General features: G+C 38.6%; 1 protein-coding gene across 4 annotated transcripts in view; it reads left to right on the top strand.

Annotated features, from left to right (window-relative positions):
* The window catches only part of PPP1R17 (protein phosphatase 1 regulatory subunit 17), a 43,638-nt gene that overhangs the window by 5,257 nt on the left and 14,589 nt on the right, over positions 1-23,792 (top strand). Inside the window, exon 1 of one of the 4 annotated variants that reach the window (XM_072783577.1) lies at positions 18,713-18,916. The exons of 2 other annotated variants lie outside the window; for them this stretch is intronic. In XM_072783577.1, coding sequence (XP_072639678.1) covers positions 18,777-18,916 — 140 coding nt within the window. In that variant the 5' untranslated portion in view covers positions 18,713-18,776. Of the gene's footprint in view, positions 1-18,712; positions 18,917-23,792 lie in introns of those variants that run through there. One more of the 4 variants, XM_072783575.1, reaches the window with a different exon arrangement.

The raw sequence follows: 23,792 nt of genomic DNA, 5'->3' as shown, positions 1-23,792 counted from the left end.
ATATGGTACAAAGAGCATTTTTTACTTCAATGAAATAAAACTAGAAATCAATTTCAAATAATAATAGTTTTAAGAGATATAAACACATGCACATCTCTGAATCAGGGAGGAAATACAAAACAAAATCACAAAAGTTCTTAAAAATGACAAAAAGGAAAACATTACACATCAGAAGCCGTGATGTACAGTTAAAGCATTAATGAGAAGGAAAATGACATATATGTATGCTATATAAATAAATAAGTATACATATGCAAGAGCATATGCATGTATAAGTACCATATACATAAATTAACTACCAACTCCAAAAGTAGAAGGAAAAAGATAGTAAACCAAAATAAAGCCAAAAGAAGGAACTAATAAGATAAAAACTAAACATAATGAGTTAAAAAAAAAACAGGAAAATAAATAAATAACAGTATTTATTCTACTAATTAGAATTCTATTAATTAGAATGAGTTATTCTAGATATTTTATCTAGAATTATCAGATAAATACAAAGCTGTTTCTTCGGATAAAATAAGTGAAATAGACGAACCATTAGTCAACTAATTAAGCAGGCAAAATGGGGAAATGACTGAGAAGGAGCGTCAATCAAGGACTTCTAACAAATCCTAAGAAATGACTGCAAAGGATGACCATTAGTCATTAGATGGGACTCCATCTTCCCCAGGGCAGTTCATGTCTGCTGTCCCAGTATCACTTCCACTGATCACACACTTTAGATCTCAGTTGGAAAATGTTTTTTTGGTCACCCTAATTTTGCACAGCTCTCTGTATAAATTTGGAAACCCAAATTGAAATGAATAATTTTGTAAATGCTATAAGCAGCAAAATTAACCACAGCAGAGACAGAAAGTATATATAGGATAATTACCTTGGAAGACAAAGAGAAGTTGGTTACATGGATTCTCCCCAAATATGCACCAAGACCAGAAAGTTTCACAAGGAAATTCTACCAAACTTTTCAAAGATCAAATAATAGTAATGTTACTTAAATTATTCCAGAACACAATGAAAGTAGAAAGACTTCCAAACTCAGTTATGAAAGAAGCAGATTGACATTGAAACTTCAAAAAGATTATACCAAAAAAGAAAATAAACCATTCTCACTTATAAATATCAATGCCAACAACTTAAACTATTAGCCAATAGAATCCATGGCACAATAAAAAAAAAAAAGTATATATTCTAAGTGGTCTCCCCTCCCAGGAGGGGAGCATGTTAAATAGTAGGAAATCTTTTAAATAATTCAGCATATCAATAAAGCTAAGGAGAAAAATTGTATTTTTGTCTTCATAGATGCAGAAAAATTATTTTATGAAACTCAGAATAAACCCATTAAAAAAAACCCTCGATAATATAAAAATTAATGGATGCTTCCTCAATAACTCAATAACCAGTGTGGTACCGCACATATTGGAAAATTTCTAGAATTTCCCTCTAAAGACAGGAAAACAATGCCTACTATCTCCTCAACTATTAAAACATTGTTTTCATATTATATCAGGCAATGCTATTTGTAGAGGCTGCTTTTAGGTAACAGGCTTGAGCAATGGGAGCCTGACTGAGTAAGGTAAAAGGGCCCATAGTGGCCACTGGGGTGAATGCAAACAGGCTCAATTAGGTGACCCACCTCAAAATATCCATAAGCCCTAGCTGACCAATGGACTATTGAAAACCAGGCACAAAAAAAGGAAAAAAAAAAAAAAAGAAAGAAAAGAAAACCAGGCACAGTTACCAAAAATGGAAAAGTCTGTATATTCCTTAACTACAGCTCCCACACCACTGCCTCCTGGTAGATAGAGTCTCAGCTTTGCTGTCCTGCCCACAGCTCCCTTGGAGTATATTCAATAAACTTCTATCTCCCCTTTTCTGCCTTGAGTGAATTCTTTCAGCACCAGCTGGCCTCCACTGATGGGGTCACCCCATACTACTAATAAAGAGAAAAAAATTAGAGATACATGAATTGCAAAGAAAGAGCAATATCTCTCTTACAGATGACATAATTATATATCAGAGAACCCCAAAGAATTGATAGGAAAACTGCAAAACCTCAAGTTTAATAAAATAGCACATTTTAAAATTAACACATAAAAATCAATACCTTTCATATGGATAAAAAACTAGTTAGAAAACATAAAAGAAAAAGTCTTATCTGCAATAGCAAAAATAAAATACTCACATATACTAAAGCATAAACTTAACAAGAAATATTCACAAACTATATGAAAATAACTAAGATAGTCCTAAAAGACAAAAAAAAAGTAGATCTGAAACTCATAAAGATATGATGTCAGTTCCCTCCTAAATTATTTATGAATTCCACTCAATTCTATAAAAATGCCACTTTTCTGGAGGAGGTAAATTAAATATCAAGTTCTCTGGAAAAAAATAAATGTGCAGGGGCCCCTGGGTGGCTCAGTGGTTGAGCGTCTGCCTTTGGCTCAGGTCGTGATCCTGGGGTCCCAGGATCGAGTCCCACATCGGGTTCCCTGCATGGAGCCTGCTTCTCCCTCTGCCTATGTCCCTGCCTCTCTCTCTCTGTCTCTCGTGAATAAATAAATAAAATCTTTATTAAATAAATAAATAAATAAATAAATAAATAAATAAATAAATAAATAAACGAGCAAGGATAGTCGGAAAACCCCTAAAAAATAAGAACAATGAGACAAGGGATATTAGAACCTTACCAGGTATTAGGACATGTTATAAAGTACATATATGTGTGTGTATATATATATATATATATATATACACACACACACATAAAGCTACATATATATGTATATATGTATGTATATGTAGCTGTATATATGTGTGTGTATATAAAGGTGACATCTCGAAATGAAGGTGCAGGAAGGGAGTAGACTTTTAAATAAGTGGATAAGTAGAGAGTCATATGGAAAAAGCTGAAATTGAACCCAGTTCTTTTAGGATAGCCCAGTTTCTTTCTTTCTTTTTTTTTTTTTTGATAGCCCAGTTTCTAAATGAATCAGATACTTAAATGTCAAAAAACAAAACCATAAAAATATTTTTTTAGAGGTTGGAGAATTATCCAGTAATCTGAACGTAGAGAAATTTTTACTATGATATATGATATAAATTCCAGAAGCAATAAGGAAAAAAATTGATATATTTGACTATATAACTTTTAAAAAAAATTCTACATGGCAAAAAGGAAGCAAGTTTAAAAATAAATGGCAAGTTTGGAAAACATATTTGCAACCTCTATTGTAAATAAAGAGGAAACAACCCTAACATAAAAGCTACTAAGAAAAGTGACATCAGAAGGATGAATGGATTGCTCACAGAAAAGAAATATGAATGTCTCTTAACTATATGAAAGAATATTCAATTTCACTCTAATGAAAGAAATTAGGAATATATTGAGATGTCATTTTGGCAAAAATCCCAAAATTTGACAGCAATTCTGTTAATTGGCTATGAGAAAACAGACAGTACCAGTGTGACCATAAAAGTGTAGTATAGAGGGTTCCCCTCTTTCCACATCCTCATCAACACCTGTTGGTGGGAATGCAAACTGGAGCAGCCATTCTGGAAAACAGTAAGAAGGTACCTCAAAAAGTTAAAAATAGAACTACCCTATGATCCAGCAATTGCACTATTGAGTATTTACCCAAGAGATACAAAAATACTGATCTGAAAGTTACATGTACCCCCATGTTTATAGCAGCATTATCAATAGCCAAATTATGAAAAAAAAATCCAGGTGTCCATCCACTGAAGAATGGATAAAGAAAATGTGATATATATATTATATATATAATGGAATATTATTCAGCCATAAAGAAGGATGAAATCATGCCATTTGCAACATCATGGATGGAGCTAGAGAATTGTATGCTAAGTGAAATAAATCAGTCAGAGAAAGACAGATACTGTATGATTTCTCTCATATGTAAAATCTAAGAAATGAAAGAAATGAACATGGCAGGGCGGGGGGCAAAGAAACAACCCAGGAAACAGATTCTTAACTACAGAGAACAAACTGAGGATTACTGGAGGGGAGGTGGGTGGAGAGTGGATTAAATAAGTGATGGGCATTAAGGAGGAAGCTTGTGTTGGACACTGGGTGTTGTGTGTAAATGATGAATCACTAAATTTGACACTTAAAACTAATATTACACTGTATGTTAACTAACTGGAATTAAAACACAAACGGGGGGGGGGGGTAGTGTAATATAGAGCCCAGAGTTAAATGTCTTTTCCTTTTGACCCAATCATGTCACTTCTAGGAATCTTCTCCAAAATAAGATATAGAGCATTTACATCACTCCCAGGATGTTTTTTATGTTCAGTTAGCAACCTTCCTACCATAAGCAACTTTCTGATTTTTTACATGATAAGTTAGACTTGTTTGTTCTTGAATTTAATGTAAAATACAATCATACTCTAGGTTATCTGGATTCTTTGCCCCCCCCCCACCCCCACAGATTCATTTATATCATTTGGTGCAGTAGTTGTTCACTCCTTTTTACTGTAGTGTAGCATCCCACTGAGTGAGTTAAGCCATAATTTGTTTATCCATTTTCCTGTTGGTAGACATTGGGCTGTATCTGCTTTGGCTTTTTTCTGAAAATTTGTTGAAAAGTCTTTTCTCATTGAACTGCTTTGGCAGCCTTGTCAAAAATCAATTTGTGATAGAAGTTTATGGATCCATCTGGTCAATTTCATTAATCAATTTATCTCTCTTTGCTATCTCTATGCCAGTGGGTCCCAACCAGGGTGATTTCGCTCCGCCCTTAGAGGGACAGAGGGAAGGAGGCATTTGATAATGTGTGGATAAATTTATTCATTGTAACAATTCAGAGAGGGGGTGGCTATTGGTATCTAGTATGGTATCTAGTAAATAGTGGCCAAAGATGCCGCTTAACATCCTGCAATGTAAAGGACAATGCCCACAACAAAGAATTATCTAGCCCAAAATGTTAAAAGTGCCAAGGCTGAGAAACATCGGTCCACACCAATACAACACTGCCCTAATTATGGTAGCTATATAGTAAGTCTTAAAATCAAGGGGTGTCTGAGTGACATAATCAGTTAAGCATCCAGCTCTCAGTTTCAGTCCAGGTTGTGATCGCAGGATAGTGATCCCAGGTCAAGAAATCGAGCCCCATATTGAGCTTCAAGCTCAGTGCAGTCTACTTGAGACTCTCTCTTCTGTCCCTCCCACCTGCTCACTCTCTCTCTCTCAAATAAATAAATAAATCTTCTTAAAAATCAAAATAAAATGACAATAAAATCAAGTAGTGTAAGTCCTCCAACTTTGTTCTTTTTCAAGATTATTTTGGTCATTCAAACCTTAGGATCTTGAATGGGAATTGCATTGAATCCTTAGATAAACGGAGAACCCAGTCGTCTTAACAATACTAAGTCATCCAATCCGTGAACATGCTCCTGGCTGCTGTATCAGTTGATAGATTTTTTTTTTTTTCGTGTAATGTCCTTGCCTAGTTTTTGTATGAAAATTATGCTGGCCCTATGGAATGTTTTGGGAAGTGTTCCCTTCTTTCTATTTTCTGAAAGATTTTATGTAAACTCAGTATTATTTCTATCTTCAATGTTGGTAAATTTAGCAGTGAAGCCATCTGGACTGGCAGTTTTTCTTTGTGCAGGATTTTAATTATGAATTAAATTTCCTTATAGACGAAAGGCTATTCAGATTTTCTACTTTTTTTTCTTGCATTCATTTTGGTAATTTGTGTCATTAAGCATTGCTTTAATGACACTCCACAAATGACACTCTCCAAATTTTTATCATTCAGTTCAAAAAAGTTGTCTTTGATTTTTATTTCTTGTATAATGGACAATTTTGAAATTTGTGTCTTAATCATCAACTATTTGATGGTTTTCCAAACATTGTGAGTTCTTTATTTCTAATTTCATTCCACGCTGGCCAGAAAATATACTCTGTATTATTTCAATCCTTAGAAATTAAGGATGTGTGTGTGCCTGTGTGTTTATGGTCCAGCATATAGTCTATACTGGGAATGTCCCATATGCTCGTGAAAAGAATGTGTTGTTGAGTGGAACATTCTAAAATGTCAGTTAATTTAATTTGGTTGATAATATTATTCAAGCCTTCTGTATTTCTATTTTTTTAAAGATTTTATTTATTTATTTGAGAGAGTGAGAAAGCAAGAGACCGAGCACTAGCAGAAAGAGGGGGCTGGGAAGGGGCCAAGGAGGAGGGAGAAGCAGACTCCCCACTGAGCAGGAGGCCCAACACTGGGCTCCATCCCAAGACCCTGGGATCATGACCATGAGCTGAAGGCAGATGCTTAACCAACTGAGCCTCCCAGGGATTCCCTCTTCTGTATTGCTGTTTTTTTCTACTTATACTATTAATTACTGATAGAGGGTTAAATCTCTAACTATAATGGTAAAATATTTAACTATAATTGTGGATTTCTCTATTCTTTTACTTCTGTCAGTTATTATTTCTTAAACCCTGTTACTAGGAACCTATATACTTATGACTTATGTGTATTCTTGATTAATTGAACTTTTGTCATTACAAAATGTCCCTCTTTAGTGCTTCTTGTCCTCAAGTATACTATGTCTGATATTAATATTCTCATTTGAGCTTTCTTACATCTACTCTGACCTATTTTCCCCCAATTTTTTCCTTTTATTCTATTTGTGTATTTATATATAAGGTCTGTCCCTTATAAACCATATATAGTTTGACCTTTCTTTTTCATGCAGTTGGACAATCTCTGCTTTTTAATTTGAGTGTTCATTTCCTTCATATTTATTTCACTTTTACAAATATGGTTCATTTTAATTCTACAATCTTAATATTTGCCAAGTAGCCCCTCTGTTCTTTGTTCCATTTACCCTCTATTCCTGCCTTCTTTTGAATTATTTCTTGAAATTCCATTTCATCACAGCTCTCAATTTACTAGAGACTCCAATTTGTTTTTTTAAGTTATTGTTTTATGATCTGTAATATGCAACTTTAATACATTACAATCTACTTTCTAATTTTATTATGTTATTTTACATACAATGTAAGAATCTTACAACATATTCTTCCCATTACCTCTCTTCCAACCTTTGTTATTATAGAGTCATACATTTTACTTCTGTATGATATAATCTCAACAATAAATTGTTATTCTTTATGTTTTCACTACCCCATTGTCACCTTAAAAAAATAAGGAGTGAGAAAAATAGGGGCACCTGGGTGGCTCAGTCAGTTAAACATCTGACTCTTGATGTTGGATCAGGTTATGATCTCAGGGTTGTGAGACCGAGCCCGACCTCAGGCTCTGTGCTGGGCATGAAGGGCATGGAGTCTGCTTTAGATTCTTTCTCTCCCTCTGCCTGTCCCTCCCACTCATGTTTTCTCTCTCTCTCTCTCAAAACTCAAAAAAAGAAAAAAAATGAGAAAAATAGATTTTATGTTTGTTCATGTTTACTATTTCCATGGGTCATATTTCTTGCTTTTTTGCATGCCTCACAATGTTTTACCATATGCCAGACAACATGGGTAAAAGAACAATAGAAACCAATGTAAATAATATTTGCCCTAAGAAAAAGGCATACTTATTCTTTTGTCATACACCAACATGGGGGCCTAAATAAATCTAACCTGACGTTAAGCTGGGTTGGGACTTTGTTAATAGCTTTTATTCACCACTGACTCCAGATATTTTTAGGGTAGTATAAGGACCTTCTCTTCACCAGGACTTGAGCTTGATGCATTAATGATTTCAAGATCTCTTTAAGATTCTCTGTCCAGCTGCTCCCCTTCAGCACCGTAGGAGAGCTCTCTCTGCTCAACAGCTCAGCTTTCAGCTTTTTGAGTCATTGGGGGCTTCTGTAAGATCTCTCTCCATCCTGCTGCCCTAATTTGAACCTTTCACAGTCTCTAAGGTCTACTTGGTGATGGTCTGAAGTGCACTGGAGTGATTTCTCTTGGTTTTCCTGCTCTGCTCTTTACATTCATTCTGTGGGCTCCTGCCTTGGACTAAGTGATGGCCCCAGTGCCTCAAGGAAAATTCTCTTCCCTCCCCTGCCCTGCATGCAGCTTTCAGTGGAGTGGACCACTATACTTAACTTGGAGATGGTGCCATAAGTCTTAAATAAAATATCTTGGCTTTCCTCCAGCCCTCCTGCCCTGCCCCAGCCAGAAGCACACTATCTATCCCCTTGCACTCAAGGCAAAACCCATGGGAAAGTGTAGTGCTCTCTGGCCAGGGTTCTAATTCACCCCTCCAGCTCCTATCCAGCCATTACAATTTCTTTTCATTTATAGCAAATTTTTCTTTCTCCTCTCCTTTCCCAAGTGGTAAAGGCAGCCACTCCTCTATTTTCTCCTAGGAAAGATTAATCACTTTCTCTAATTTTTAGCTTATTTAGCTTTCTTTGCATCCTCGACTCTCTGATAGGTTAAAAAAATCTATGATTTTTGTGGCTTATCTTGTTTGTTCTCATTTTTAAGACCTTGCAATTTTCCATATTCTAACAGCAGAATTCTCTCTCCACCTTCAATTTTAATGAATGCACTTTGAATAGTCACGGAATCTTAACCTCTTATAAATGTTCTCATACATGATTTTCAAAGTTCTACGGAACCTCCAAATATACCTTTTGTCTAAATTGATCCAGGAGATTCTTATTTGACAAGTTAAACTTGATTTTACTATTAATGAGAAAGAGAAAATAAAAGATGAAGCAAAGAAAAGGGAAGAGGATGAGTGTTTGTTAGGTGTCTGCTATAAGGTAAGCATATCAGATGTGTTTGCGGTGTTCTCTCTCTTAATACTGATCACAACCGTATATTACTGCCTCCATTTTATAGGTAGGAGGCTGAGGTCACAGAAACTAAATTGCCTGTGCTCACCAGGGTGTAATTCGACAGGATGGAATCTAAGCCCAGTTTTCTCTAATTCCACATCTTGTCTTTCTTTCCTAGAATGTTATATGCTCAAGACAAGAACATTTATAGGGAAGAGCAAGGAAGTCATGTAGTTAGTAGTGGGTGACCAGGATGAAGAGGTAACACAGAATCAGATCACATGAACCTTGATTCTAGTTGTAGATGTTTGAAATTGACCTCAAAGGCAATTGGTATCATTTTAATTTCCTGGATTGTGATGGGAAGATGAGAAAAGCTTTCCGGGAAACACTGGCAGAGACAAGAGCTGGTTGACTCAGTCTTCACACTGTGTGCACCACCAATCCAAACCCAAATGAACACATGATCTAGTAATAACCATGTGCTTGTTTGCAAATGCAGCTTAGAAGCAGATCCTGTAACTTCCCTTTCCCATAAGAGTGTACCCCCAGGGCCACTCCTCTGTAGGCATTCTAGAGCTGCTGCTGCCAAGCCAGGGTGGACTGGACAGACAGGAGGAGGGGCCAGAGCTCTGCCTAGAGGCCCTTGCCAGAAACCACGTAGCTGACCTTCTCACTGGCAACAGGCTGGAGAGTTTCCCACTGGGCTTTATGAAGGTAGTAATATGAGGCATGTAATTTCCTTGAAATCAAGTACAGAAGTTATAGCTGCTATTTTAAATACATGCTGGGTTTAAAATTTGCTTTCACATATTCCTAAATTGTGTGCCATTTTTCATGCAGTTGAAACTAAAGAGGCAAAGTCCCAAAACTTAAAAAAAAATTCCACATCGTAAAAACCTGAGTCAACACTTTTCCTTATGCTCATAGAGTTAATGAACTTACTTATTAATATTTTTGTAGCACAATTCAAACATGATAACCCTTCATTTAACTACTTCTCCCTGAGCAACAGAAGCTTTAAACTACATTGCACATACCTTAAAATTCTATGTGCCCTTTGGGAAAATATATGTGCTTGCTCCCTCTGTGTTTAGAAACCCCCATAAACAGTGTGGCGTGTCTGCCACTATTACCATCTGGTAGCTGACATCAATTCCCTCGCTGGTTTCCTCCAACAAGGCAGCCTTATATGAACACTTGCAGTAACATTTGACAGGCTTTGGTGACACAGTGGGGATTAGGCTCAGTTCCTTTATTTTCCTGCCTCTCTGGTAGAGGTTTCTCAGAATTCAGGAAAGTCTCAGATTTGGAGAACTCATAACAGCTTAGCTGGAAGGAAACAAGCATGGAAATGGAGATGAATTCGTTCTCCACAGGCCTATTCATTCTCACGTGCTGTGAGAGATAACCAGTGACCAGAGAGTATTCGGGCGCCCTTAATGACTTAGAGCTGCATTAGTCAGCATATTTTCAGCATGTTTTTCATCTTTAGTACACTTACTTAATCGAGCATCAGAGAAGCCATGATAGAATTAATATTCAAGCAAAGCTTTGGATTAGTAACCGAATAAAAGCCACATGGCTCCCTTGCTGTTCTGCTGAGTGTTGATCACCATTTTATACAGTAGCCAGATGTCCAGCTTTGAGAGCATGTTACTCAAAAAGAATAAAATAGCTTGATTTTCAGAAGGGAGCAAATGATGGATCAGATTTGTTTGTTTCACTGATGCAGGAGAATAGAAGAGCATGAAGCATGGAAAGACCACCAATGCAGCTGAGGGAAGTGTCACACCCATGAAAGAGCAAGGTAGAGGCGAGAACACTGGCTCAGGAGAGGAAAGACCTGGGTTCAAGTCACTCTTTGCTTTTAGTAGCTGTTCAGCCTTGACAAGTGATCTAAGTCTCCGAAAATCAGGTTTTCAATCTGTAACCTAAAATAACATATACTTGATAGAGATGTGATGAGAATTAACCAGAATATAGTTAGATTGAAATAGGAACTTAATAAAATGTAGCTAGATCAGAGTGACTGCTGTTTAGATCAGAGTAATGCTCAACATCAGTCAATGTGATTACGTCCCATTCAGTCAAAATGCTGCTCAAAGTTAATGGGACTTTGGCTCAAGGACCTCATAGCTCTAAATTTCTATTGGAAAAGACAAATCAATATAAGCCAGGACCTGGAGACTAGATAGAAATGCGTCCAAGTGGAGCAAGTCTTAGAACTGAATTGGCTGCAGGGAATGAGAGAAAATCAAGGTAGAGATAAAAAAGAGATAAAAAAATGGGGTATATGTGAAAATGAGGATATAGCATAAATCAAATATCTAGTCAAGCATCAGAAGACGTCAGTGTCAGGTCCTGACAGGTGAGTAGCATATCATCAGAGGCATTCAGGCAGCCAGCTGATATTGGAAAATAGGGACAAACCTACCCCCTTTATTTTTTTTAAAGATATTTATTTATTTATTTATTTATTTATTTATTTATTTATTTAGTGATTGAGAAGAGAGAGAGTTCATACAAGCAGGGGGAGAAGCAGGCAGGAGAGGGAGAAGCAGACTCCCTACCAAGTAGGGAGCCTGATGCAGGGCTCATTCCCAGGATGCTGGGATCATGACCTGAGCTAAAGGCAGACGCTTAACCATTGAGCCACCCAGGTACCCCAACCCACTCCATTTCAATGCAATTCACCCACATTCCTGGGAAGATGTTATTATCAAGGCCAAAATACCAGAAATAATTCAAAGTTTTATTTAAAATTTGATTGTTCCTTTTACCCTTGGAGTGGTATGCTTCCTGTTGCTCAGCTGCACCGTCTTGTCCACGTGAGGGACAACCGTTGCACACAGTGAGACTTTCACTTATGTAAATAAAAAGTGTTTGGGTAAATCCAAAAAAGAAAAATTGATTGTTCTTAAAACCACATATAACATTGTCCCTATAGAAAGGCCGGAATTTTTTGCTCTTTCTCGGAAAGATAGGTAAGTAACTGCTGTATTCTTCCAAATTTCAAAATTTGGCTTCCTTGGCCATCATCCTCTCCCATAATCCATGTAAGGAATTTTGAGATTGTGGTGACACTGTATTTTATTTGCCACACTGTCTAAGGATGTTAGGCAGTGCTTAACACACTTCCTGCACATAATTCCTCAACATTCAGCTGGATTGATGGATGGATAGTTAGACGGATGATGGATAGCTGAAAACATTATCACTCCTTTGTCTAGATTATCTTTTTCTGCCTTTCACTCAAAATCAGTCTTCTCTCTTCAAAGACCTCACTTTATCTCCAAAGAAACCGATCCTTGCTGCTTTCCTGATGATCCCACTTGACTCAGGTCTGCAAAAATGCACATTGTGTCCATAATTTTTTCTGTGTCTGTCTACCTTCATTTCTACCAGATTATGAGCTCCTAAAAGGTAGGGACGGAATCATATTTATGTTTAACTCTTTAACCAGGGGTTAACTTAATATCAGGCATGACATCGAGTTATAATTTCAAAACTAAAGGCATCAGAAAAATCTTGACAACAGCCCGGAAGAAATGACAAATCACACATAGAGGAATATCAATTTAGATGATAGAAAATTTCTCATTTGAAACCATAGATGTCAGAGGAAGTAGCGTAATATTCTTCAAGTATTGAAATAAAAAAAAAAAGAAAGAAAACCTGTCCATTTCAAACCTATATCTGGTGATATTATCCTTCAGGAATTAAAGGGAGATAAATGCACTCTCTGACAATGGAAAACTAAAAAAAAATGTGGTGCTATCAAATACATTCTTTAAAATTTAACTGAGGTAAGTTCTTCTAACAGAAAAGAAATTATAAAAGAATCTCAGAGCATCCGGAAAGAAGAAAGAACATTGGAAAGAATAGAAATATGGAAGTTTATAAGAGCCTAACTTTTTCCTTATGAGTTTTATGAAATAATATTTGATGATTAAAACAAAAATTAGAACACCATTTGTTATTTTAGACAATGATGCTTAAAAGCGGGGAAGGGAAGGGATGTAAGTGAAACTCAGGTTTCCACACTTCACTTGAAGCATTAAAGTGTTGATACCAGTAGACTGTTAGTCTTAATGTTTCTGAATGTTTTTATGCATGTTTATGTCTGAGATTAATATTTAAGGCAGTGGACTTTGACTAACTCAGACTGTCCCCCTTATCTGTATGGGCCACATCCAATCAGTTGATGGCTCAAATAGAACAAAAATAACCTCCCCTAAATGAGGAGATTCTGCTAGCAGATGGCCTTTATACTTGAATGGCCTGAGTCTCTAGCCTAACAGCCCACCCTGAAGATTTTAGACACACCAGCTTCCATAACCACATGAGCCAATTCCTTAAAACAAATCCTTTTCAATGTATATATTGGTTCTGTTTCTCTGGAGAACCCTGACTAATACAGAGATATGCTCAAACAGTCTCTAAATAAACGAAGATGGAATCCTAAAACATGCTCAATTGACTTGAAGGAAAGGCAAGAAAAAAGAAACAGAGGAATAAGAATCAGAAGAAACAAAAAGAAAACAAGTAATAAAAAGTCAGAGTTAAATGCCAATATATCAATAATTATCTTAAATGTAAATGGTCTAAATATATCAAATAACAGAGATGAAGAATGTCTACCCAACTATATGCTGCTTATGAGAAATTCCCTTCCAATTCAACAATATAGATAAGTTGAACATAGAAGGATGGAAGAAGATATGCACTGCAACCAATTTTTAAAAAGCATGAGTGTCATATTAATATGACCAAATAGACTTCACAACAACAAAAATTTACTAGAAACAAAGAGGAGCATTACAAATAATGGGATCCCTGGGTGGCGCAGCGGTTTGGCGCCTGCCTTTGGCCCAGGGTGCGATCCTGGAGACCCGGGATCGAATCCCACATCGGGCTCCTGGTGCATGGAGCCTGCTTCTCCCTCTGCCTGTGTCTCTGCCTCTCTCTCTCTGTGTGTGTGACTATCATAAATAAATAAAAATTAAAAAAATAACAATTAATATATCAGGAAGACATAATGATCCTAATTGCCTAAGCACCAGATGACAGTCTCAGACACATAAAGCATACTAACAGAATTGAAAGGAGAAATAGACAAATCAAAATAAAAGTTGGAGACTGCAACACTCCTGTCTCTGCAACTAGACAAAAAGTTATCAAAGAAATTGAAGATGTAAACAACACAATGAACAATATCTAACTGAAAAATATAGAACACCTCCATATACATTTTTTTCAAGAAATCATAGAATATTCACCAAGATAGACTATTTCTTGGGCCATAAGAAAAGCCTCCAAATTTAAAAGAATTGATATTATATAAAGTGTGCTCTCTAACCACAGTAGAACCAAACTAGAAATCAGCAACAGAAAGATAATAGAAAAATCTGTAAACATGTGGAAATTAAATAACACACTTTTAAATAACCCATGAATCAAAAGAGAAGTTTGAAAAAATATTGTAAATACCTAAAGTTAAATTTAAAAAGCTATAGCACATCAAAATATGTGGAATGCAGCTAAAGCAGTGTTGAGAGGGAAATTTATATCATTAGTGCTTACATTCAGAATGAAGAAAGGTCTCAAATCAGTAACCTAAGTTCCTACCTCAAGAAACCAGTAAAAGAAAGACAAGATAAATTCAAAGCAAGCAGAAAAGGAGAAGCAATACACATAAGAGCAGAAATCAATTAAATTGAAAATAGGAAAACAATAAAGAAAATCAATGAAACACAACTGGTTCTTTGGGGGAAAAAATCAATAAAATTGATAGGCCTTTAGCAAAACTGATGAGAATAGAAGGCACAAATCATCCAAATCAAGAATGAAATAGGGAGTATCTCTATCCTACAGCCATTGAAAAGATAACAAAGGAACAACTTTATGCTCATTCAATAATTTAGAAGAAATGGACCATTCCTTGAAAAACCACCAACTACCAAAATTTAACCAAGATGAAATATAGTCCTGGAATCAGTAAAGAAGTTGAATTTGTAATTTGAAGGCTCCCCAAAGAATTTTCTAGGCCCAGATGGTTTTAATGGAAAATCTACTAAACATCTGAATAGGACAACACCAGCTTATCATAGTTTCTTCCAGGAAGTGAAAGAAAAAGGAATACTTCCCAAGGCATTATATAAGGTCAGCACTAATTAGCGAAACCAGCAAACAACAGCACAAAAGACAGTATATCTATCTCTTTGTTTATTTCATGTACATCTGTAATTATTTCAAATAAACAAATAACATTATCTCTCTTTTCAATAAGCACTTATTAAGTATTTGGTAGTTAATTCCTGAAATGTTGAATGTTTTTCATTTTTAATCCAATGAGAATAAATGATATCAGAATTTATTGATTAATTCAAATAATCTTCTGTTACCTAGAGCTAAAAGGTATTCAGAACTGCCCAAAGCAAAGACATAGACATTTATTTACCAGAAAATATTGATCTAAAACAGTTATTTCTCCTCTCTAATGGCTGAAAGAGACAACCAAAGAGATCTAGCGAGATGTCTGGGATAAAACCAGCCTGCAAATTTTCAGTGAGCTTGCTTTCACACACACTCTCTCTCTCTTTCTCTCTCTCTCTGTCCCTTGATTGGGAAACTAGAGTCCCATCACCCCTCAACACAGAAACTGCCTTAGATTGATTTTGGAAGGCAAATATTTCAAGTGCACACTTGATAGGCTATTGACTAAAATAAATTGTCTGGAAATGTTCATCACTGTGATCATTCTCATTCGTAAAGATTGAATATTTGTGATTAAAATGAAAATATATTCATTTAAAGCTAGTTACCATTAGCCATCCATCAGGAATGAAGCCAGAAGCCAATTGAGCCACACATCAGGGGCTCTTGGACCTACAAATCATGTCATGGACACAATGGCTCCTTGCACTTTACACTCGGAGCTTTGTAGGCCAAGGGGTCTATGACTTCAACACTGCACATATGTAGCTGTTATTTAGAGCTCTCTGAGGTATAGATTTACATTACCATCTGCCATCTCAGTTGCTGTTTACATCTGCCTTAAAAGGAGGAAGGGGGTTGGGCATAATCAATTAAAGTGTTTGTAGAAAGCCCTGGGAAAAAAACACCACCACCACAACACCCTGAACTTGGGATAAGTACACATGTCCATCCAAAAAGGAAGTAAGCAATTCATACTCTCTTCTTTCTTTGAAATATTCCCTTTGAGTTGGGGAAATTAAGTGACAAAAGAGTGTTTTAAAATTCCTAACACTTCAGCTTTTCTGAAGAGCTTCAGAAATATTCTCAACTATATATGTTTTAAAATTTATTGATAAATGTATTGGTAAATGAGACGTAATATAAATTTAACACTTTTGCTCTGTGAAAGACTCTGTTAGGAGTTTGAAAAGACAGACCATAAACTGGGAGAAAGCATTTGCAAAGCTATATTTCTTATAAAGGACTAGTATCTAGAATACATAAGAAATTCTTAAAACTCAACAGTAAAAAAACAAACAAACAATCCAGTTAGAAAATGAGCAAAAGACATGAAGAGACATTTCACCAAAGAAACATAAAGATGGTAAATAAACTCACAAAAAGAGGTTTAACATCATCAGTCTGCAGGGGAATACAAGTTAAAACCACCATGAGATAGCACTATATGCCTAGAAGAATGACTTTAAACAATTATAATAACACTGAATACTGGCAAGTAGGCAGAGAAACTGGATCACTCATAAATGGCTGGTGGAAATATAAAATGGTGGAGCCACTTTATATTTATATTTCCAGTGGAGCCACTGGAAAACAGTTTGGCAATTTCTTATAAAATTAAACATGCAACTGCCATACTAGCCACCAATTGCACTCCTGGACATTTATCCCAGAGAAATGAATATTCACATTAATATAAAAGTCTATACATGAATTTTTTAACAACTTTATTTGTAATAGCCAAACACTAGAAACAATGCAGATGCCCTACAACAGGTGAATGCTTACATGTTGGTACATACCATGGAATATTAGGCAGCAATTAAAAAGGAACAACTTGGATGAATCACCGGGAATAATGCTGGGCTGGGGCAGGGGGGCGGGGGGGCGGGCGGAGAAGTCAAATCCAAAAAAAATTGTACTGTATGATTCCATGTATATAACATTTTAGAAATAACAATATAGAAATGGAGAACGGGTTAGAGGTTGCAGGGGTTAAGGAGTGGGTGGGAGCTAAGAGAATAAGGAATGGGATGGGAGGCAGAGCAACATGAGTAATTCTTGTGGTGATGGGACTGTCCTATATCTTGACTGTATCAATACCAATATACCAGTTGAGATACTGTCCTCCAGTTTTACAAAATGGTACCGTTGGAAGAAATTGCTTAAAGGGTACAGGAGGCTTCTCTGTATTGTTTCTTATAACTGTGTGTGAATCTAAATTATCTCAAAAAATGTTTAATATTAAAAAAGAAGTGAAGAGTTTAGGAAATAAAGTGTATTTTTTCTACTCAAGTTTGGAAATAAAGATGCTGCTAACCCACTGGCCAAAAAGGCTGTTGATAAGAAGATAAAGCAGATGGTTGGGAACAGAGAGCTGCTTCTAGGGACTTTCTCTTAGCATCCAGAGCCCCCCTTTCTAGCCAGGAGCATTACTTTTTGGTAATGCTTTCATCTCTTACAAGGATGTTCCACTAAGGACCAAGACAAACTGGATCCAACAAGGAAGCCTGCTCCCTGCCAATTTGTGACTTTGGCCTCTGAATAAATTCTAATCCTGGGAGTCAACCTCAGGATGAGTTTAATACCATCCCAGCCCTATTTCTGGGATGCTGGAAAATGGAAAGGGGGAATGAACCACTCAATACTGGTGACTAACAGGTGTTGAAGCCAGTGAGGGACTTCTCAAGATCTGCCCTGCATGCAGCCTTTGGAAGGTGAGGAACCCACATGCCTGGATTCCACTCATACCTCTTCTGTGAGTACTAGCTGTTGGGTATCACTGGCCCCTGATCTTCTGGCTGCCCTCAGGGGACTTAAGCCCCTCCGGCTGATCCCTACTTCATCCCCTACACTAACCTTCCAGCTCTTCATGCCCAGATCACTGATTCTAAACTGCTCCTCTGATCAGCATAGGACATTTCCTCCAGTGAACTTGCCCCAAACACAGAGCCTGCCTCTCCGTATGACAGCACAGCACACTCACAGCCTTGCTTCAGCATCCTGGAGTGAATTCCTCATATTAAAACATTTGATTTCATTCCTCTGAAGCAACAACTTTTTCCTGGCCTCCACACCCCAACCTAGATGGTGATGGCTGCTTTCTTCTCTCTGGGCTGTTCTCTCCAAAATGCTCTTTTTGGTCAGCCGTACTGCCAATTGGTTAGGAGCATGGCCTCTACCTCCGATTGCCCAGTTCAAACTCTAGCCTTACCACTTTCTAACAGTGAGGTCTTATGCAGATGATTTATCAAGTCGGCCCCCCATCAGTGAAATGCGGATGATGATGATGGCCTCTTCTCTGGCAAGAGTGTTACGAAGATGAAATGAGTCAGTAGGTGTAAAGAAGGGTGCCTCGCACATGGGAAGCCTTAAGTAAATGCCAGTGATTGCTATTCTTCTCACCCTGATACCACTCTGAGAGGCCCAGGTGGTGAGTGAAAGTGTCTTGAATTTAATCTCAAGTAGATTTGAGGGTTAAAATTAACTGTGGTGTCTTTTGGGCAAGTCACGTAATCTGTGCCTCACCTTCCCTATTTGCAGTCAGGCCAAACAACAACAACAACAACAACAAAAAAAAAAAACCCTACTCCATAGGGTTGTTTCAGAGATTGAAGGGTCTAGCTGGCTTGTCTGATCTCTTCAGCCTTGCACACGAGGTACTCAAAGCACAATTCTGTATTGTGTTTTCAAAATAGACAATTATTGCAGTCGGGAGCAGCAGCTAGATCAGTCCTCCTTCCCTCTCCATCCCCCTTGCCCTGGCGCCTGTGAAACGGAGCATCCCCATGGCAACAGAGGCAGCTGGTCCCTTGATAAGAGGAGCTGGAGCCGGGCTGCAGCCACTGCTGCAGAGAAGCCGGCCCAGCTTCAGGGAGGAGGCTTGCCCTCCCCATCTCTCGCCTTATCCCGGCACCTGCACTGATTGGTAAGTGCTTCAGATTTTTACTCCAAAAACTTTTGTGGCAAGAAAAGCAAATTTCCAATAAGTCACAGCTTCTCTATGGTTGCTGGGACAAAGAGGTCTGCTGCTGGTGAAGCAAGGGGAGGGGAGGGGGTGCCGGGGCAGGGGTGTGTTTTGTGGAGCCAGGCTAAACTGGGGCTAGGTGGGGAGCAGGAAAAGTCATCACCTTCAAGACATGTTTTCTAAGAGAAGTAGAGTCCCGGATTTCGTGAAAATCACAGCTCTCAAAAATTAGGTTACTAAATTTCGAGAACGGTGGTGTATCCGCATATCCGCACAGTGTGGGAGGCTTATCTTCTAAGGCTGGGGAGAGTGGGCTTACCAAAGAAACCTTTCCATGCCCTACTTCAAGTAAGAGTCACTCCTCGAGGAATACTGCAAATTTAGTCTTTTAATGAACAAACTTGATTTTACACCGTAGTACTTTTTGACCTGAATTAAATCCTCTAGTTAGAAAGAGATGTGACAAAGGATATGAATTTTACATAATCAGACGCCACATTGAGCTGTGGACATAACCTTCTCATTTTTTATTCCATCAAGTAAATCCAGAGATGATTACTTTGGGGAAATTCTTTAGAGTTTTTTAGAATTTCATCATGACTAGGCGAAGTGTCAGCTCACTCCTGAGAGTCAGTAACACCATGTTCCCCAGACTTGGAAAGGGGTGTCCTGCCCTTGGCTTGTAACTTGGATTGCTCTAATCTCATTATTAGCTTCAGAGGAAGCCAGAGATGGGGCAAGGACCTGGTTCCAGTGGTTCAGTTGAGATATACATGTTGTAAACCCAAGGGGAGGGCAGCGAAAACAAACAAAGCAACCTACACTTCTTCAAGTGCCAGCATGCGCAGCAATCTGGGTTGGAAGCTTTACACACGCTGTATTGTGAATACTTTCAATCCTGGAGAAGAGCCACCATCAGCCCATTTTACAGATGTGGAAACTAAGTTTCCAGGAAGACGTACCACTTTCCCAAGTTCGCTCAGCTAGGGAGTGGTGCAAGTAACCAAACATTTGCTTCTTCCACCCCATATTGCACCAAATGCTTGCAGTCAGTGACCTTGAGTTAAACTTCATATTCTAACATCCAACCAAGAATCCTACTGGGTATTAAGAGAAAGGACAAAGTGGCCAGACCCACTTCTGACCTCAGACTGAACTGACCAATGTTATTTAGCTGAGGAACTGGTATAACTGCCCTAAAGGAGGAGCTGGCGCTGCGCTCCTGGAGGCGGCTCCCCCTTCGGCTTCAGCAGCCTGCCTTGGCCGGTCTGTCCTTCCACAAAGTGGTGGAGGTCCTTCCCAGGCCCCTGATCTCCCAGTTCCTGTTCTCAAAAGAGAAAGTGACTCTTATCATTAAATGCACAGCTGACCTTGTGTACTGTGTGATGTCAGTTAATAGATCTCCTCCCTCAGTGGTATTTGCATTTGCAAGTGTCTCTCTGTGGGGGGAAAAAAGACTTGTCCCTTGTGAAAAGTAAAAATTAGCAAGAGGAAATTGCTAGAGTTTAGTATCAGGCTCCTGAAAACCTCAGACCCCTGAAACCACGTCGTTGGTTTCCTTCTTGTACGTGCTACACCAAGCCACCCTCACGCTCTCAAACATTGAGAAAGTTAGTACAGATCCACCAGCCTTTACTCTCTAATGGAGAAATCTGAAAAAATTCTGAAAACCAGAAGTTTGTTGTTGTGGTTAAGTTCAACATAAATTTGTTCGGTAGCAAGACCTGAGCTGAGAGGAGATGAATCTTGGTGTGGTCTTTAATCACATCATTTGGTGCAAGCGTTCAGATTTTTGCTATGGAAGTAGTGCGTGCGATTGTGGTGATTCCTGCTTCCCTCTGAAGGGTGTCACAAATGTCCCGATTTCCACAGCTCCTGTGGCTCCGGGCTTCTCAGGTGAGGGTAGGCAGCCCGATACCATCCAAACCATCACTGTGTGAGTGTTAAAATTCAGAGACTACACTGAACACCCAGGAAACAGCACGAGAACGAATGTTAAAGGGTCGCAAACCTTTGCAGGAGAGAACAGTTTATGTAATACCCACAAGGCACCTTGACAGTCCCCAGCCTCCTGGGTGGAATCTGAAGACCCAAGGGACCAGGTCTTTGGGTACGAAAGAAAGAGCTCGAGCTTCAGAAGTTCCCAAATTACAGCAAGTTGTTCTGGGAGATGATGAAAACTTCCAGGGCAGCAAGACGAGGGAGGGCAGGGTCCCCTGGCCTGGGCTTGGGGTGGGGAGGCTGAATTAAGGAAAAGAAAGCATGGATAAGGTCAGGAATCATAGGTGGAAATATTCCACTTCTTAGCTCAAGAATTAGACTGGCTGGTGTCTTACAGTGGCTCACTCTTAAAGAGCACCTCTTCTTACTGAGGAGAGAGAGGAATGTGGAGGGGATAGGGAGACCCAATTATCTTATACTAACATTCAACACGCAAGTAAGAAGACAGTTACTAATAAGGTGATGCTAAACCAGACCTCTCTCTCCTAGAGTATTTGTTCCTTTCTTTGTGTGCAGCTTTTCTGCCCAGGAGACCTTAGTGACATCATCTACGATATAAGTATCTTTTAATCCCCTGGGCAAAACGTGACCCCGCCAGCACAGGGTATTTTTGTGCTATAAAAGTCCCAAATCTGCAAACCATCTCTCAGCCCTGTAGCCAACGGAGGCTTGCCAGTCCATCACCAGCATTCTTGCAGTCACACTGGTTGAAAATAGTGTTGTTCCCCCCCCCCCCGTGGACACTAAGGGGCTATCTTGGGAAATAAGCACGTCTCCTCGCCTTGTCCAGGGACTTCCACACTTGCACAATTCACTTGCCAAGGGCAGGCTTCCCTCTCTCAAGTCCAGGACTCTGAAAGCCGTTTTGTTCAGATGAAGCCTGGCCCTCCTGTGGCCCAGCATCTGGATGAAAATGAAAGATTTGATTTTTTTTTTTTTGGTACTTTTTGGTTATACAAGCAGGTCTTCATTCGCTAAGTCACATGCTATGGTAACACTAATGTTACAGAACAATGACTGCCATGTACTCAGTACCTGCAACGTGCGAAGAAGGGAGCTGTTCTGTTTAACCTTTATGGTAACTGTCAGGTACATACTATTATCTCTATGTTACAGATAAGAAAAGGGAAGGTAAGAATGGGATAGGGGGACAGACAGGGACCTACATTCCTGGGTGTCCATCTGTGGGTGCACCACAAAGATGCTAGCCTTTGCTCATTCTATCATAACAGCTATAGCTTGTAGGCAGAAAGGGCAAATATGATTATATCATACTTGGGCTCCAATTACCTCACTCCACCATGACGCTGTAGCTACTTCATCAAAGTCATACAGCTTTTTAGTTAGAGAGCTGAGATTTTATCTAGATCCATTGGAACCCGAAAACTTAGATTCAAATTAAATAACCCGCGATTGAGCACAGGAGCAGCCCATATGACCCAAGTACAAAGAACAGCTTACTGCTGTTGGAGGAAAGGAGAGGGGGCCCATTGCCAGGTAGGACCTAAAGCAGGCCTGGGTTCAAAAGATCACACTGACTCCACATGTGCAACTAATAGTATCACTTCAATCTCTTTGAGCTTCAGTTCTCCTTCTGGAGAATGAGTATTTCTTGACTAGGTCCTCCATGGAGTGATTTACAGCATCAAGTCAATGACAGAGCCCACGACTTTCTACCCAAAAAGGTGGAAGATCGGTTAAGTAGGTGCTCAGGCCCTACTTGAGGCTGTAACTTTGCCTCTAGACCTCCGTGCTGAGCCCAGTCATCCCGACTGGGAGTCCCAAAGCTTTCTTCTCCACTCAAGCAGGCCGAGGTTAGCCACCCAGGTGAACAGCATACTTCCTTATGGTCCTGGGGAGTTGGCAGTCTCAATACAAAAACTAAAACAATGGTCAGAATTGATTTCTGCTAAAGTCACTCAGTATAATCAGTCTGCTGGGTGACACTAAAAGCCGGGCTCAAGTAATCTGTTAATAGCTCCATTTGCTATGCAGTCATCCAGCTCGTAGTGGGAGAGGCCCTCCAGCCTACCCGGAGAAAACTGGCTTATTCTTCAGAAGACAACTAAGTCTACGAGCCTGAAATGTTAACGCAATTCACCTTTGTGTTCATCCACATGCCAGTAATCCAGGAATCTCAAGAAAAGAGGATCAGTTTGGGTCATTTTAATCTTATTCCTCTCTAAGCATTCTTATAATGATAGGACATGAGTAATAAACTAAAAGATACAGAATTGGATTCTATAAATCTCAACTAATGCGTTTCTCATTCAGACCTGACACATGTCCATTCTGGATTTCCACTCCTCCTGGACAATGACTACAACTAATAGCTCTGAGAAGTTCAATGGATTTGTGGTTTAGGAAAAATGAGAGAAGGGGAAACAGATTTGCTCTAATGTCAGAAGTCTCTAGGGAGAAAATAATAGGGATCCATTTCAAGAGCTAGAGTTTTTCCTACCAACATCTCTACAACCTAGAATATGGATAGAGAGGAAAGCTCATTAGAGTTATTTTATATTATACATTTATATATTACATGCTATATCTTGTAGTTATTTTATATATTTGTATACTATATCCTATATTTTATAGCTATTTTATAGCATGTAATGTATACACTTGTATGTTACATGCAATAGAGAGCCAGAAGCTTGGTTCAATTTGGATTCAAAGGAATCACTGTTGGAGAGTCTTGGGTGTCTAATGAGTCTTCAGAACTGGATTTGGATCCAGGCTATTTAATAACTTGGATCTTGGCTATTTAATAATTGTGTGACTACATTAATTAATTGTATTTTCTGATCCTCGGTTCCTTCATCTGCAAAGTGGGCAT

Source organism: Canis lupus, chromosome 18 (genome assembly GCF_048164855.1).
Source record: "Canis lupus baileyi chromosome 18, mCanLup2.hap1, whole genome shotgun sequence".
NCBI classification, from domain to species: Eukaryota; Metazoa; Chordata; class Mammalia; order Carnivora; family Canidae; genus Canis; species Canis lupus.
Note: the sequence above shows the minus strand (reverse complement) of the source record. Positions and strands in the feature narration are given on the sequence as shown.